The 18,238-nt window shown below is 31.4% G+C and overlaps 1 protein-coding gene across 4 annotated transcripts in view; it reads right to left on the bottom strand.

The window, feature by feature from the left end:
* Positions 1-1,216: 1,216 nt before the first annotated feature.
* Positions 1,217-18,238, bottom strand: part of toc (toucan) — a 516,113-nt gene continuing 499,091 nt past the window's right edge. For all 4 annotated transcript variants that reach the window (XM_072524002.1, XM_072524003.1, XM_072524004.1 and 1 more), the window contains 7 exons: positions 10,470-10,677; positions 8,992-9,191; positions 7,750-7,974; positions 7,332-7,516; positions 5,470-5,730; positions 3,713-3,985; positions 1,217-3,033 (listed from right to left, as the gene is read on the bottom strand). In XM_072524002.1, the coding sequence (XP_072380103.1) occupies positions 2,703-3,033; positions 3,713-3,985; positions 5,470-5,730; positions 7,332-7,516; positions 7,750-7,974; positions 8,992-9,191; positions 10,470-10,677 (1,683 nt within the window). In that variant the 3' untranslated portion in view covers positions 1,217-2,702. The remainder of the gene's footprint in view (positions 3,034-3,712; positions 3,986-5,469; positions 5,731-7,331; positions 7,517-7,749; positions 7,975-8,991; positions 9,192-10,469; positions 10,678-18,238) is intronic.

Raw genomic sequence — 18,238 nt, 5'->3', positions numbered from 1 at the left:
TATTATAGACAAGTACACTAGTTTCTGCGCAAAGTCAATCTTAAATCTAGAATGTCATCAATAAATGTATTGTTTTCAAGTACGTGTTAAGAATAGCTTATTGTGGTCAACTTTCGTGGTTTATCAATATACAGTACCCTATTTACTGCGAAAATTGTTCGTTATTTTGTGTTTTACAAAATTTTACTTATGTAAATTTAAACCTAAGACTAAAATTGCTAATACAGTCAGTTATAAACCACCCTGTATTTAGTAATAATTAAGTTACAAGAAATAAATGTGTATTTGTAACAATAAAAATGGAAATGTTCAATAAAATCTGTCAATTGTCACATTGCCTCTCATTTGGATTATAATGATTTTTGGCGTACAGATACGCCAAATTGACAAAAAAAAAACATAAAATCAGGTTATAAATACCGCTTAACTTTATATTGCTATGATTATCAAAAATGATTTGAAATTAAAAACGTCAAAACTTCGGCCGGTCTTACAGACTGAGGTAGCGCCACTATAGGCCACTTTTGCTTATGCGCCCACTTTTCAAGAAACCAAACAAACTCTGTCTTGGAATGTAGCCAAATATTTAAAAAAATCCGGATATATTAACAGGACCGGCAACAACGCTTGCTCTGTATTTCATGTTTTAGAGGATGCCATCAACTAAAAACCTCAATTATTTGTTTTTGTTTTACTACAATATTTGTCAGGATTATTAGTTCAAAAACTATTGGGTATATATAGAAGATCCCTTAGCCTTAAAACGTAGTTAAAGGTGTGCCAGAAAGTAAAGGCGGTGCCAGAAAAGAAACTCCGTCTTATAGACCGCAGTGAGTACTCTGCAAATATTATCTTCGGTCTTGCAGACCGAGCTAAGGTATAATCGAGTATATTGTATAGCAGATCGCTCTACAGGCCACCTCATCTAGTATTGTAAGTAGAGATGGCGACAGAAGACGTAAGTTGGTCTTAAAGACCGAGATAACGTAACTACAAATATTTCTCTGGTATTATAGACGTACCTGGCGTATAATCAAGCACATTATCGGTCTTTTGGATCGAGATGGCAGCTAAAGTTTTGAAAATTATAGAGTTTCGTAGCAAATTAAAACAATAAAGCAAGACGATTCATACCTCTTCTTTATCAATATATAAGGCTGACATTCAGACCAGCTTCTTTCTGAACGCATTTTTAAGGCGGTGAAAAAATTCGGGGTTTGATGAAAAAATTTTATTGAAAATCTGAAAAATTGGTGATACCAACACACACAAAAAAAGAGCGACATAAAACTATTAAAACTACACAAAAATGATATAGACTGCATTTACAGTTTCCAAATTGGTAAATGCTTGAGTTTGCTGTTACATTTTTTGTGATTAGTATAATAAAAGTAATGATTCAAAAATAGTTTCACTTTACTTTGATCGTAGAAAAAATGTTGTATAAACTGCGACTAGAAAGTGACGTATACCACTTTTCCAAATATATTAATGACTAAAAACATCATAAACATTCAAATGGAGTAAATAAAATAATCCCAGGCAAAAATAGCAATATTTTGTGTAAATATATAGATACTTGCAGTACTATTATGAAAGGGGAAATGAAATCTTAAAAAATGTCACGTAACACTTTTATTTCTCATAAAATATGCTAGTGAATTAGATAAACTGTTCTAAAATTATAAAAAATTATAATCATATTCATGTACTTTATTTGTGTACACAACTGTTCACGAGCCAATAACTCTACGACTGTGTGTTGACTAAAATATATCTAAATCTATGCACCCTTTGCAAACCTATCAAAACTATGAAGTAAAACTAAAAACCTAAATCTAAGCTCAGAGAGGTCTTTAAAACAAGACCGAATTATCTGAAGCGAACTGTTAGCATGTTGATTTTTACAGTGACAGGATGTAACAACCATGCCAAAAACCTTTCAAAATCTACCGTTATTAGACTACCTTTCTTATTTGGTACTTGTAAATTAAGTAATGCTTTAAAAACATGCCTACCATGAAACTTACATGTAATGTAATTGTGTAACAATGTCGAACAGTAAATCGGGTACAAGATTAGAGACCAGTCGATTAATAAACAGGAAAAATTTATATTTAAGAACTGTTCTTAGATCTAGTAACATCTCTTTATCTTAACGCCAACATTAAAATGACGTAAACATTGTAAAAGAAATCGAGACACTATTTATAGAGTTTGACAAATTTCATGTCTGCATTCGGCTGCGCAGTAGCAAAGCAAGAAGTAATGAATTGATTTACTACTTCTAGGACTCTCTCCTTTTACTCGCAGGATCGGAAATCCTGATCTAAAACGACAAGTGAACTGAAATATATGAAATTATCCAAAGATAAGAATTAGTTAACTTAAATCATTAAACCGGTTAAAGGATATGATGATAATGAAAAACACTCTATGATTTCATCAAACACACAATCTTCCTTACTAATATTTAAATTTTAATTGTTCCTAATAGACTGGCCCCTAAAAACAAATAAAATGCATGCTTAAACTTTCATATAACCTCATCTCTTACCATACAAAAACATTTAACAAAAAATATGACTAAACATCATTAAAAAATATCAGTTGTCAAATAAAACTTTTATGTATATAAAGTACTAAATTTACAAAATATTCTCAAAAATAAAGTTAAGACAAAATTAAAAGGAAAGTTCGTCTCACAATTGCGACGAACTCGTACTCTCGTCCTCGGAGTTGCTTTCGGAAATCATGGCCTCCCCGGCCAAGTGTTTGGGGCTCGGCAATAGAGCCTGTGCGCCGTTTCTTCGGTCGAGTTCGCTGGGCAACGCCGGCAACGGTAAATCGTCGTCGTTGTCTTCGTCCAGGTCGAGATGGTCATGATCTTCGAGTTTCATGCTTGAGTTTGATGATTCATAGCTTTCGTCTTGGTGTTCATCGTATTTGATGTTCGGCGACCACATGAACACACTGTCGTTATCGGAGTCGCCGTTCCTTGAGTTCGCCGAGCGCGGCCTGTCGAGTTCGTTCCTAAGATCAAAATACGTTAATATGATTGTTTATACTTTTTGATTAGCTGCAATCTAAAAATATTTGATAACGTTGGCTGTTTTCAATAGTAAAGGCTCAATAATAAAAAATCCGTTTCGAAGGACCACAGTTATTTTAATTACCTGGGGTTTACACGAGTTTCCAGAAATATAGAAGCATTTATTACAAAATTGATACAATTTAGTATAGTCTGTAAAACATACTATTGGAGAAAATGGAAGGAGGTCTAGTTAGAGTATATTTAACAAAAAAAATGAGAATTATGCAATACGAATAGTCAAAGCGAAAGGTGAAATAACGTCTGAAGCAGATAGTTATATTGATATGACCTAAGAAATATTGTAATACATTATTTTGCTGGTTAAACCAATTCAGACTGTTGCTTCAATGATTTGATAATGGCTGACCCAGTTAAAGACAAAACATAAAGAAGAAATAACTCAAGAGAAATGACTTTGAACCAAACATATAAAGAATAATCACGCGGTCGGCCCAAGTTAATTTAAAATTGTTGTAAATAAATGGGTTCCATTGGAAAATTATTATTGTGGGCATGAAATCGACCTTTTCTACAAAAGCCACCCGCCTATAATATTGTTATAAAACTTTTTATTGGAGATCTTCATGTTACAAATAGTCAAGACATTAACATACTTACCTAGTAGTAGAAATAATAGCACCCGATGATGAACTCTGACTAAGCGGATTGCGTATACGCGGACGCTTGTTCGAAGGCGACTTGGTGGGCGTATTTTTCGAAGGTGTCGTATTTCGGAAGCTGCTCCTGACGATCCTACTGGCAACGACTTCGGGACTTTCGTCCATCTCCAACACGTAACTCACGGAGTCTGATTTCTCGACTATGCTCTTTACTTTTGGAGATGTTGGTGGCGATTTTCTTTCTATTATATCGTCGCCATTGTTCGAATATCTATAGAAAAAATAAAAATAAGTAAGTGACATAATTGTTATCGGTAGCATTTAAATCACACGGGGAGGCTCCAATATGCAACTACCTGCATTATGTTAGAGATTAATCAACCAGCATTCATTAAGCCATGATACTTGATCACTCAATCTACTATTCACCCAAGGCCGATTCGACTCACTCGCGAATTCTAATTCCAAGCAGCAAATCTACTTTGGATTTTAACTGGCTACATGTAAAATATTTCTGACAGTAGCATGGCGTTTACTGTGTTACAGTTGTATTAACCCATTAAAGTCCGTAATTCCATAGTAGGAGTGAGATGAAATTTTAATTTTGAGGTACAGAAAGGCATTAAAAATCATATATGTCAAAAAATGGCAACTTTAGTTGCCACTGGGATAATATGACATAAAACAAGTTGAAATACATTAATATTTATTGTAGGTTAATTTTTAACATTAAGAAATACTTAAAAACCCTTATCCGGGTGCAGAGGTTTGTCACACTTATTACCTAAGTAACAGTACGACTTCCACATACCCTGCAACTTCGATATTTAGAGCTACCCTTCTCTATGGTATGATCAGTCCGATCTCTTCGCAAGTCTTCAAGAAGAGGGAAAAAATGTAACAAGCATCGCACTCCACTCATGTATGGCCTACTTCCAAACGATTTCAAGATATAAGTTACACACTCCCGTCGAAATTGTAACAGTGGCATGGAGTGATCAAGTTGCCGACACAATACCCAAGCTTGAGCTCAGGAAGCATCTACTGCTCACCAGCACTTTTTTGACCTTATTCGAGTACGATAGGTTGAGACGAATTGGTGAAAAAGGTCTACTCCTTCCATATTACTATTATAACTGGCAATTGGTCCAGGAACATCCAGAATAAGTATCTTTTTCTCTGTTCGATTGTACCGTTTAGACGACTTCATGGGTCGAAATGCATCACAATTTCTGTCCATTTTATATTCTCGCAATTCTGTCCATTCATTTCACAATATTTCTTCTTTCTTTTATATACCACTTCCTATTTCCTTTTGATCACACTAGCTTTCCCAGTCCTTTTTAATGTTACACAATTTCTCCCTAATTTAGATGCAATATTACATACTAAAAGTTATTGATTTATTTAGTGCCTCACTATTTGATTTTTAAAATGTATTTAAAATTAAACATTTAACAATTGACTAGTAAGTGTATTCTTACATAGTTAAAATTTTGAAAATTCCTCACTTAACTATTCTGACGTTTTGGCAACGCTGTGGGGTTGTAGTTTAGTATGAAAAATACTATAATTACCTTTGGTAATATGGTAAGCTTGAACTGGTTTCAAACTGACTCATTATAATTAAATTTAAAAAGCTACTCTCATCAAAATATGTCTGCCAGCTAACTGACACATCGGGCCGATTGTTTTCCTCACACACCAGTCTAATCAACAATTATAAATATAATTTTCCTAGCAAATTTTTCTCACCTTCTTGAATAACTGCGCTCTCTGAAGGACATAGCACGCTCTAAGCTTAATCGTGTAGAACTGTGCTTCTCGTTGAAGCTGGAAGAGATCAGCGATCTGTTAAACACACTTTCTTCGGCACGTTCCATCACTTTGTTGAGAACTTCTGTGTTTTGTTTTAGTTTCCACTGAAATTCTTCGATGCGTTGTGACAATCTGCGGTTCTGGTTGGTTTCTTCTTTAAAGCTATCGTGAAGTTTGCGATTTTCTTGAACTAAACATCTAAAAATAATCACATTTTTAATACCGTTGTCTATTTTCTTGGTAAAAAATATACTACTAATAAAAAAAATGGTGTATGTATTTATTGATTTTGAAAAATGAGATCTTTAAAAAGATAATGCTCTGAAAAACAACAGAAAGCTTATTTTCTCTGAATATATTTAAACTATTCTATATTTAAACAGCAAAATTGACAAATTATGATTTGGTTGACCAGTAGTGAAATGAACAAATCCTAGCAAACTTAATTTGACTTCAAAATGATTCTAAATAGTTACAAGATGACAGTGCAGTTTAAAAAACCTTGTGTAAATATTTTTTGGACTTTTTGGGATTTATCAAGGATGAGTGAGTTGTTTAAAAACGTTTTCCGTCGACCATCCATTTATGATTAATTTTAACACCCTCAAAATCATTGATTAATGACCCCTATTAATGAATGATTTTCTATTAATGAACGATTTTATTATATGCAACACAACATACATTGCTTGTATAAATTAATTTAACCACATTTAACGCTCTGTGATTGGCAGTGACCTGTGGTGTAGGCAACCAAACATATAGGTACCTATTTATATTCCCATTAAAAAAATATTTAAAATGACATAGCCGCTGTAGTAAGTAAAGTCTGTCATTGTATGTCATTATTTATAGTTAAGTAAATAAAAATTTAAACTAAGATATTTTTATTTCTGAAAAGTTCGGTCGACGGAAAAGTTGTGTAACGAACTCGTGAATTAAAATGGCGATTAACAATCTCAATTGATAATCGCCCTTATTAATACACTTGTTGGTTAAATAACTATTTTCGTCGACCGTCCATTTATAATCAATTTTAACACCCTCAAAATCGTTGATTAATGACCCCTATTAATGAATGATTTTCTATTAATGAACGATTTTATTATAGGCAACACAATATACATTGCTTGCATAAATTAATTACACGCTCTGTGATTGGCAGTGACCTGTGGTGTAGGCAACCAAACATATACCTATTTATATTCAAACTAAAAAATTAATTTATAATGAAGTAGCCGCTGTTAGTACTATCTGTCATTGTATGTCATTATTTACTTTATTGTTTAAAATTCTGTGTATTTGAAAAATCAAAGGATGGATATTGACGTAGAGTTTAATTTAACTCCACCAGAATTTAACTTCTTCTATCACAGAATTTACAGAGGTCCAAGAAGACTTAAATATAAATTTGTCAAAATGCTATACAGCAGATAATCATTTATCAATAATATCTTCCTTTAATTTCAGTAATTGCACCATTTCGAATATTAATGTTTACTATAATAAAACTACCACTAAGGAAACTTTGAATAAAGTCAATGAAAGCTGAAAAAATTGTTGTTTATCGTTAAGTAAATAAATATTTAAACTAAGATATCTTTATTTCTAAAAAGTACGGTCGACGGAAAAGTTTTGTAACGAACTCGTGAATTAAAATGGCGATTAACAATCTCGAACATTAACGCATGAGCGAAGCGAAATATCTCAATTGTTAATCGCCCTTATTAATACACTTGTTGGTTAAATAACTATTATTGTACAAAATACGTTTATTTAAATAAAAACTTTTTACTTACTTTTCAGAATCTGCTTTTCTTTCCAGCTGTAACTGAAGATCTTCGCACCTAGCGTTAAGCACTCTAGCCCTTTCTTCAGCGCCTTCTAAAATCTCAGCCCTTTGGTTTGCTTCTGCTAAAGATTTGCGAAGGTCAGTTACTTCATTTTGTTTTAATTCCAAGACTACTCGAAGCGATTGCACTTCCTAAAATAAATGAAAAATAAAATAGATAAGACATGTTTGATAATACCACAAATTTCTGTAATTCGTCTAATAGAAGTGGCGGATTAGATACCAGAAGGTACGAATGCACGTCCTCTTCTGTTTTAAAGTCTGTTCTTAGTTCACCCTATGTTTCAGCCTATAATTGGGCCTACTACAGTAGTGGTAGAACTAAAGACAGACTCGAAGACTTGATACAAAATGTTAATACACACCTGTACACTAATTCCTTTATCATCCCCATAGCTTAACAGCCTATCGTTCTCCTCTCTCAGCCTTTTGTTTTCTTCCACCAAGCCTTTAAGTCTTTCCTCAAAATCTCCTTCTATCTTATTCAGTTGTTGCTTCAGTTTGTGATTGTGCTCTTTAAGAACGGTTTCTTTTGTTTCGTAGTCTTCCTTTAATTTTTTACTTTCGTATTTAATCCTATCTATTTCCATCTGAAAAATAAATGTAAGTACTAGTTTGCTAGACTAAAAAATTAAAGAATTGTATAATTTATAAAATAAAAAGTCATAAACCATCCAGTAGAATTCCAAAGTATTTCTTAAGTAATTCCAGTAGTAAGAACGAACTTTGATAAATACCTAAACGAACACTTTAGAATTTAAAAGGAATTAACTGAGGAGGATCAGATTTTGTTACCAATAATAATTTAGAGCAGTCTTTAGAGCAATAATCTTTAGAGTCTTTATGTAATTCACGCAAGTTTTTGATTCATTTAGAAGAAAACGACTGTTTAACCAATTAAAATAGATAGTTTTATTATTACAAAGTTTATCTATCAAAATAATCAACCAGTCCAACAAGAGCTATCAGAAGTAAGTATTATGTATTATCATTTAGATAAAAATTAATGGGAAAATCCCAGTAGTTGGCTTAAAACCTTTTTAAAAGTGCCGTCAAAATTTATATAGGAGCATAACGTGACGTTTTCAATCTAGATCAGATCATCATCAGTGCCTTCTTTTGTAATTGAAGCTAACACTAAAATTGTAGCTGTGACATCAATATATGGTTTTACACTGTTACAAATTTAAATTCTAATGTGACTCTAGGTCGGTCGACGACATTGGATAAAAATTTAATACTTAAAGAGCAACATGTTTCTTTGCTCGACTTGAACACGAGGTTCTTTTCACTTAAAACGGCACAGAGTTGGTTCAAGGAGGTGAATTGATTATATCAAAATAAAAATAAAGAAAAACGGGTGAAAATGATGTCCGGAATAGACAAAATTGAACGAGACTAGTACATTAAATAGAAAGACAAACGTTTTTTTAAACGGAAAAAAGATAATATTTCTACTTTATCGTTACAAATAAACACACAAATTATTCTTAGACAAAAATTTAACTAGTTAAAAACTCTAAATATAATTAGTTATTGCAGAATTCTACTATGTAAATAAAACAAAAATAATCTCAACAATGTTATACAATTACAGTCTCACATACCTGCTTCTCGTCGATTTGTTCTCTAATGGAATCATTTTCTTCTCGGAGAATGTCCAGAGACTCTTCGTGGGTTCTTTGTAACTTATCGAACTCTTTCTTGACGGTGGAGAGTTGTTCTTCATGTTGTTTGCATAAGGCTTGATGAGTATTTTCCTTTTCTGATAAAATTCGTTGTTCTAGCTCGGCGTAATGTTGGTTTACTGAAATAATATTACTTATAAGTAGAGACTAATCTACAGAAAGACGTACAAGATGAAACCAATATTAAACAGCTCAACGAAACGGTGGTGGATGTCTTAAAGGAGACACAAAAGTAGGGGCAAAACAAGTAAACAAGGAAAAATGAAAAACTCACAGAGGACACAAGAAACCTAATGCAAAAAGAAAGGAAATGATAGATAAGCACACAAAGAACATAGCAGAGCTAAGAAATTTAAAGAAAACCATTTCAAAAACAGTTGGGAACGGCATAAGGAACTTTAACACTAAAGAATTACCTAATGCCATAGAACAAAACAAAAGCTTAAAAGTTCTAAACCAAAAATTGCGACTGCCCAAAAACTTACATCGGTCAAAATGGTAGAACGTTTATCAAATGTATAGCGGAACATAAAAGGGCTTTTAATAATAGAAAAACATATTCATTCTTTTAATGACGAATTTCAAATTCTTCCCATCTCCCATTCAGACATAATTCTGAATGACCAACTTGAGACAAACAGTTCTCCCCTTCTCAACCTATTCAGTTAAAGACTATATAGTGTAAACACATACTAAAAGTAGATCACTTAATAATATCTTATCACTTATAATAATATCTTGTCACTACAGCTGTAGTGATAAGATATTATAATAAAGTTTGTGGAAGTTTTGAAAACAAAGTTTTCAGTGGTTTATTGATATATAATGAATTTTTATTAAGTAACGGTCGAATCCATCACTTAATATATTATTATTGCAATATAGAATATTATTTAGTCGCGATGATGACATTCCAGAGGTAGAAATTCCAGCAATACAAAATCAAGGATCAGAGGAACTTCTGGATATAACCGAAGAGAAAATTGAATCAGTTTTAAAAGGTGTGAAGGACAATGATAAAACTAGGAGAAGAATGCGTCGCAAAAGCCTTAAAAAATCTATAACGCCTGCCTCTTTAAAGAAAAAACACCGGAAAAATGGAATAGTATCAATAGAAATGCAGCTGGAATTTTTAGGCAACAATCTATGGTTCGCTAAACTGTCATACAGAAAGTTTGCTTTCTAATATACTGCCTTTCCTTCCCGGATCTGTTTTCATTCTGGCACTACCTGATGAGTTCTCAAATAAGCCGAAACGTTGTATACCGTGGTGCGAATAAAGACAGATTTTAGGGTTAAAAAGACAGGCAAGCATTCTAACACAGTTAGGAATGCCAAAGAAACTTAAATTAGAACAAATATCTTAAGTATATTTATTAAAATAGACTATAACTTACATTCTGAAACTTCATGTCTGTGCTTCTCAATTATTAACGTGGCGTCACTTTGATACCTTTTCCTTTCATCCTCGATCGCCCTAGAATGTTGCAATTTTTCTTGAGATAGTGCTTCTTCGAGCTGTTGATAGGCTAGTTTAATTTCATCTGATTCTATACGTAATTTTTCTACTTGGCGTTTCAAAGTGGGAACTTGATAGGCTTGAACCTAAATCAAACATAAAAAAGTTAGAAATGTAAAGGTTTTTGTTAATTTTTAAAAGGATTAGTACTAAAACCACTATAAGTATATTTTAATAATAGCACTAAACAACAATAATTTTGGTGCCGGAGAAATAAAAAGTGAATTTTAATTATTTTCTTGTTCTGATTTCAAAAATGTTTTTCCCAGCAGCTCTAGTTTTAACGAAAGCTTTGGAGTCGAGCTAATACTGGCCTTTTATAGAATACAGAAAAGTAATTTGTTATCTTCTACAGATTTCACTCTAGTACTTGTCAATAAAAAACACAAAAATATGAATTAGGCTAATAGATGTTTTCTTGAGAGAAAAAGGCAGCAGACTTCTATCTCTTTTACAACAGAACGTAATATTGTAGCATACCATAATTTTTTATTTGCGGTGTAGTCAAATTATTGTTTAGACATTTAGAAATTCTCTGATCAACCTCCTAAAGAAAGGAAAAAGTCAGGAATAATATTCAACTCGACAAAAAGCGACCCAAAATGAAAGAGACACTATGTTTGCCCCAGTTTTTAGAAAAAGTTAGAGAAAATTTTAAAAAGTTTCACAATGAAAATGAATACTATATTGATGAAATTATGGTAGCGTACAAAGAAAGACGACCTAGAAATATACGTCAGTATATCAAAAGCAAGTCGCACAAATGGGATTACAATTTTTTATCCTATCAGAGGTGTCTAGGTATTATATTGTGGATTTTATTCCATACCAAGGTTCAAGCACCTTAGAATAATTAAACGGCACACCTAATGAGCTAGGGAAGGAGGAGATAGAACTAGGTGTAGGTGCAGCTATTGTTATAGCTTTACCAAAATCGATACACATTCCTAGTAAGTCAACAGTTTTTTCGACATGTATTTTGCAGGCTTACCACTTTTTATATATTTAAAAAAAATGGGTATACATAGCTTGGGAAAATTACGAAGTAACAGAGTTGGCGGATGTCCATTAGAAACAAATAAAGCCTTGAAAAAAAAAACAGGAAGAGGAGAGTACGATTACAAGGCGGATAAAGACAAAGGCATTATCGTAGTAAAACGACAGTTGATATTTGTCAAGTTCATTTCTCTAAAGAAGTTTAGATTGGACATTGCAATAAAAGCATTATGTCAAGTTGGAAAAGGTTCCAGAAAAGGAAGACCAAGTTTGTGCCAGGATGGTTTATCAAAAATAAGATGTCCAGTAGTTGAACGACCAAATGAGTTAGGCACATTGCCAATCCATACCACACAAAGAAGATGTACGTATTGCATAAAGAGAACGACTCGTCAAAAGTGTGAAAAATGTGATACAAGGTTCTGTCTCACTCAGGAGAAAAACTGCATCGATTTTTTTGAAAATTTCAAATTAAGTTTATCTTACCCACCACTTCAAAAGTTATATACGCTCTAGGTGCGCTTTTTGTTTTTAAGGGGTGAAAACTACCCCTTATTGAAGAAACTGGGAAAAACACGGATTTAATTATTTTATGCACTTATATCTTGTTTATTCGCATAAGGTAAATATTGTAATGTGTTCTCTAATATCAAAATTAATTATTCACAATTTTCAAACCTTAACACCCTTTAAAAACCCTTAAAAGCTAATACTTTTTATAAAAATAATATGAAAAAAAAGTCGTAACAGCTTGAGACATTTCAATTATTATGTATATAAATACAAATAAAAATTAATACCCTAGCTATACAATAATATTTTATTTATTGGAAATTTTCAACCCTTACAACCACCCTTATGACAAAAATGAATTAAAAAATATTTTTATCGGTTTGAAACATTTCTTGGGTGCATTTTATTTTAAGGAAAATTAATTTTCATTCGGGTAAGTTTTTTATGGCCTTTTTTTGGCACCATTCAAATTGTTACAACATAATAATTTTCTTTGTAGACCTTGATAAAGGTGGCAAAAAACCACCGAAAGCTTGGATTCAATAAATAGTACGCCTTAGCAAAGCTCTATTTTTTATTGACTACCACACCCAAAAAGAAAAAAAGTATTTACATATATTTTTTCCAAACTAGTCAAAAAACTTTGGACTACTTTATATATATATATATATATATATATATATATATATATATATATATATATATATATATATATATATATATATAGAGAGAGAGAGAGAGAGAGAGAGAAAGAGATATATATATAGATGCATATGTATATATTAAATGTCTATTAGTTCCATCGAAATGCTCCAATGCTCCAAATTATAAAATTTTTCCATGCTCCAAAATTTATTATAAAAAATACTATTGGTTTACAATAACTCGGTTAATTTTAATGCTACAACATGCATAAAAAAACGATTTTACAGGTAATTTAACGGGCTATAAGTATAGGAATGTTAAAACATTCTAAAGTCCATCATGTTTAAAGGGTGAAGGGTCAAAAGGTCGGAGACCAGTGGTTCATGCGCTATAAAGCAAACTTCAACCAACTATATCTCCGTTATTTTTTAAGCTACAGAAAAAAAATTAAAAAATGAAATTTTTTTTTTAATATTTACAAAAAAAAATGTAATTATACTTTTTTCTAAAACTGGGTATTCTAAAGTGACTAAACTTTTGGATGATACAAAAAACACTAAAATAAAGTGAATTCTATAAGGAAAACAATTTATTTCAATCCTAGTGAACATGACGTTAGTTTTATTGCGTTTTTTTACAAAAAATTGAGAAACCCATGGTTTTTTTGATCGTATCTCACGTACAGTTGGTGCACCAGCGATTTTTACCACCACTCGTTTAAAGGTCTTTTCAAGCTCTTTTAAAAATATTCTATGAGTTTTTGTCGAAAAATGTACACGTTTTCCGTTATTTAACGTTAAATACTCGTATTGAAAGACAAAAACAAAAACAAACCTTCTTTGAACAGCCATAACTCAGTTAATATTGAACGGAAAATATTCATTAAAAAGCCAATCTTTTTGTTTTTTTTTTATGAGCTTTATTTTATTTTAGTCGTTACATTTTTTTTGATAAAACTCTTAGTTTCAAAGCTATTCTTAAAAAACCAACACACAAAATTTCAAATGAATCGATTCTGTTATAAAGAATTTGGAGGTAAAAACCCTCAGTAATTGATCTAATATAAATATCAATATTTGATTATACTTAACATACTGATTATACTTAGCATTTAGAGACTACTTATATAAATAACTTATTTTTTAAAACCATTTTAGTGCTGCCCGTTAAAGCTTATAATATACAATGTTACGGTATGGATACATTTACCGATAAAGGGTTAAACCCCCGGTGCGTGTCCATTGCTTGGTTTATCGCTTACCAAAATTATGCATTAAGTTAAGGCACTGTATATATGAATGTACTTTACCATTACAGTTAATTGCGGTTTATTTTCATATAATAATTTATATGCCAAAAAAACAATTACTGTTATACAAGAAATATGAAATAAAATAAAATTTGATACAGATACTGAGAGAAAAATATTGACTTTCTTCCAGGATTTCGTGATTAAAGTTTATCATATGAATCTCCCAAAATACTGACAAGAAAATTTTAAAATGTTAATTTGAAATTTTATTCACGAGATATACTAAATTTGTGTTGTTTCCAACGTTTATTTATAATTATTTTGAACACAACTTGTTTATAGTTATTTTATAGGCGAGCGGTTTGCCCCTCAAAAGACGCTTAGAAACAGAATATACCGACTAAAATTCTTTTTGCATTTCTAATGCATCAAACCTTTTTTATTCGATTCTATATATTTTTCCAAGATGAAATGTATTTTTTTTTAATTTTTACAAGTGGGCTGGCAATTGTTATTAACAAATAACTTATACAAAAAAGCAATTTCACCGAATTGCTTCGGAATTAATTTTTTTAGGTGTAACTCATCAAAATAAACACTTTTTCTCTCTTGATAATTTTTCGAAAAATGCTTTTTTTTCGAGTTATTTGCATTTTTTTGTTGAAAAAATGCCTTAATTAGAGATTTTTGGGATTTTTTTTCTAAAAAACTACTAAATGAATTGAAATTCTACAAATAGCTTTATAATCTTTAAACCGTCTAGTACAAGTTAGAATATTTTGACAAGGATAATTTTTTTTAATCTTGCTAAAAACGTGGACCCAAATATTTCGAATATGCCTTTCGAGCAGTCTACCGCTAAGTGTGTACAGCGGTTGCGGCGATACAGGCGTGCGGCGCGTAGAAATATTTGTTTAAATTTAAAAAATTAATTCAATACAAATATTACGTACAATTTATTAAAAAAAAAAAGATATTTCTAATTATTTTTATATAGACATATTATAATTTAATAATAATAATAATATAATGTAATTTTTCTTTTAATATACGTGGTGACTATATTATTGAATGTTTTATTACAGTGAAATACATTAATCAATATATAATTAATTTTCATTGAAAAATATAATAAAATTAAAATATAATATTAATTATACATCGTTTTCATTGTCAATAATTTGAAAATTTTCGTCAACAGTAACAGGATTTCCATCTAATAAGCTGATTTCATTGTCTTCAATAGAGTAACATTTTTACAATTCTCTGGTGTACAGGCACATACTGCGCAGCATTCTAAATTATAGGAAATACAATTACAATTTTTAGTAGAACATTTTCCGGTACATGAGCAGAAATACTTTTGTAACATATCTAAACTAGTTTCGCCTTCAAAATAATTAAAATCGAAACAATTATTTTCCATTGTCCAACCATGGGTTAATGGATCAAGAGATGAAATAATATTGTTTTTTGCTTGAATCCATTCATTTATTTGCCACTTTGCTCTTAAGTAATGTTGTAATAATGCTGGTTTCGAAGGTGGTAATTTTTCATTAGATGCATTTTTTTTAATGCAATATTATATCTTAATTCATTTATAGATTCATGATATTTTTTAAACTTATTTTGAGGGTCATACAGTTTAGATAAAAATAGAGTCAAAACTGTAAGTCCTTCATCTAAAGGTAAAGTAGGCAAATTTCTTAATTTTTCCAATTGACTATCAGTTAATTTCTGCAAAGCTTTATAAGCCTTCTTTTTTCCCATATCATAAAATGAACTTGTGGTATCACAACCTGTTATAGAATGCATTATTATATACCTACGTAGTATTAAATAAAATTAAAATTTCATTTAATCAATTATCAGATATTTTTCATATATATATATATATATATATATATATATATATATATATATATATATATTACGTTATTAAAAAAGTCGAAAAGATTCGAGCGCCTACAGCACCTCAACCGCTGTACACGCTTAGCGGGATACTCTCGAAAGGCATATTCGAAATATTTGGGTCCAAGTTTTTAGCTAGATAGAAACCATTTATCCTTGTCAAAATATTCTAACTTGTACTAGACGGTTTAAAGATTATAAAGCTATTTGTAAAATTGCCATTCATTTAATAGTTTTTTAGAAAAAAATCCCAAAAATCACTAATTAAGGCATTTTTTTCAACAAAAAAATGCAAATAACTCGAAAAGGAAGCATTTTTCGAAAAATTATCAAGAAAGAAAAAATGTTTATTTTGAAGAGATACACCTAAAAAAATTGATTCCGAAACAATTCGTAAAATTGCTTTTTTGTATAAGTTATTTGTTAATAACAATTGCCGGCCCACTTGTAAAAATTAAAAAAAAATACATTTCATCTTGGAAAAATATATAGAATCGAATAAAAAAGGTTTGGTGCATTAGAAATGCAAAAAGAATTTTAGTCGGTTGATGCTCTGCTTATAGGGGTAAACCGCTCGCCTATTAAAAACTGCTTAAGATCTGTTAAAAAGTGTCTTAAAACTTACTATTTGTTTAAAAACCTTTTTACACTTGTCTCTTTTCCTTAAATAATCACTATTCATTTTCTCACTTCTATTACCCTCGAAAAACACAAAAATTATATTCGTCAAAAGGCAAATAAGCCCGCTAGTCAAAGACATCGGTCGCCTGCACAACAACAACTGAACGGAGACGGCCAAAAGATATTAAAATTAGATCGGAAACGTCGATAATGAGGTAGAGATGAGGATCAAACGTAAATTAGATTTTAATAGTAGACCGTTTTGTGTGGGCTTCTTCTTATTTGGTTAAGAAGTCTTTATCGCATTTATTTAGCGATAGTAGTTAAGCATGTCGATACTTGATAAACAAGTTTTGTTTTGGGGGATTTGTTCATTAAAGAAAGAAAATACCTTGTGTAATATTATTTATTATGTATTTGTCATGGTTTGTATGTATATTGAGCCTTGGTGAAAAATCATGTTTGTGAAAAATATTATAAGCTCGAAATGTAACAAATGAATTAATCAATTGTTAGTTAAAAGTTAATCAATCAACATATTGAGTGACATAATAGCTTTCAGATAAGTTGTATGAAACAAATTTCAATTAAATCGATTATTTCTGAAAGGGCTTAAGTGCTATTTCGGCCATTTTTCTTTTAATATGCGAAATTAATTATTGACCCAAAACCTACCGTTTGGTGCAGAAATTAACTAAATTCGATTATTCCTTACTTGCATTTCTGCGTGAGAAAATAATGGTTTATCGCAGAAAGGACCTAAGTAAACAGGCGGGCGAACTTTCGACACCAAATTGTCTTTGTACCTGGGGTAATCGAAGGGTCAAATTTTATTATAGGAAATTTCGACACCGCGGCGTAAAGCAGGTAGGTAGGTAATTAGCGGCGATGGACATTTGCACCCAAGCAGGACAAGCGGGTTTTCCCAATATTTATTGTCACGGCGGGGGGCGTGGCACTTGTGTACTTGTGACTAAATTATTTCAGTTGTAATTTATTTCTTGTTTGACGTTGACTTGTGCACGTATACGGATATTTAAAAAATGAGTTTGATAAAAAGTTCCCGTGGTCGAGATTTATTAGTGGTGGAGCATCATTCGTTCTCGAAACAGAAAGTGTTAAAAAGCGGCGAGATATTTTGGCGCTGCATCCAAAGAAACACTAAGTGTTCCGCAAAAGTGTTTACAATAGGCTGTGAGGACCTCACCATCACAAGAAGTGATTTGGTACATAATCATGAAGCCGATCCAAAAAAGCTTGAAGTAAAGATGGTAACCAATGCATGTAAAAGAAAAGCCCCAGAGGACATATCGGAAAAGCCTGCCAAAATTACAAGAACTGCTGTTGCTGAGTGTGATGCCAATTTGCTGACGGTTCCTGACATAGCTAGCATAAGAAAGAACATTTACAACTGTCGTCGTAAACTGTTACCAGGTCCGTTACCAAGAAGCATATCAGAAGTCCATAACGCGGTTAGTAATTATTCTCCTAAAACCTGTCGCAATGAAAGTTTTTTGTTTTTAAATCATCCTGAATTAAATGTAATTGTATTTTCATGCGAGACAAATATTCGTCTGTTGTGTAAATTAAAAACTTTGTATATGGATGGTACATTTTCATACAGTACCAAATATTTTCTACAATTATTTACTATACATGGCTTGGAAAATGGACATTATGTTCCTTTAGCATACTGTTTGTTAAAGGAC

Source organism: Diabrotica undecimpunctata, chromosome 2 (assembly GCF_040954645.1).
Source record: "Diabrotica undecimpunctata isolate CICGRU chromosome 2, icDiaUnde3, whole genome shotgun sequence".
NCBI classification, from domain to species: domain Eukaryota; kingdom Metazoa; phylum Arthropoda; class Insecta; order Coleoptera; family Chrysomelidae; genus Diabrotica; species Diabrotica undecimpunctata.
This window is presented reverse-complemented; position numbering and strand designations above follow the sequence as displayed.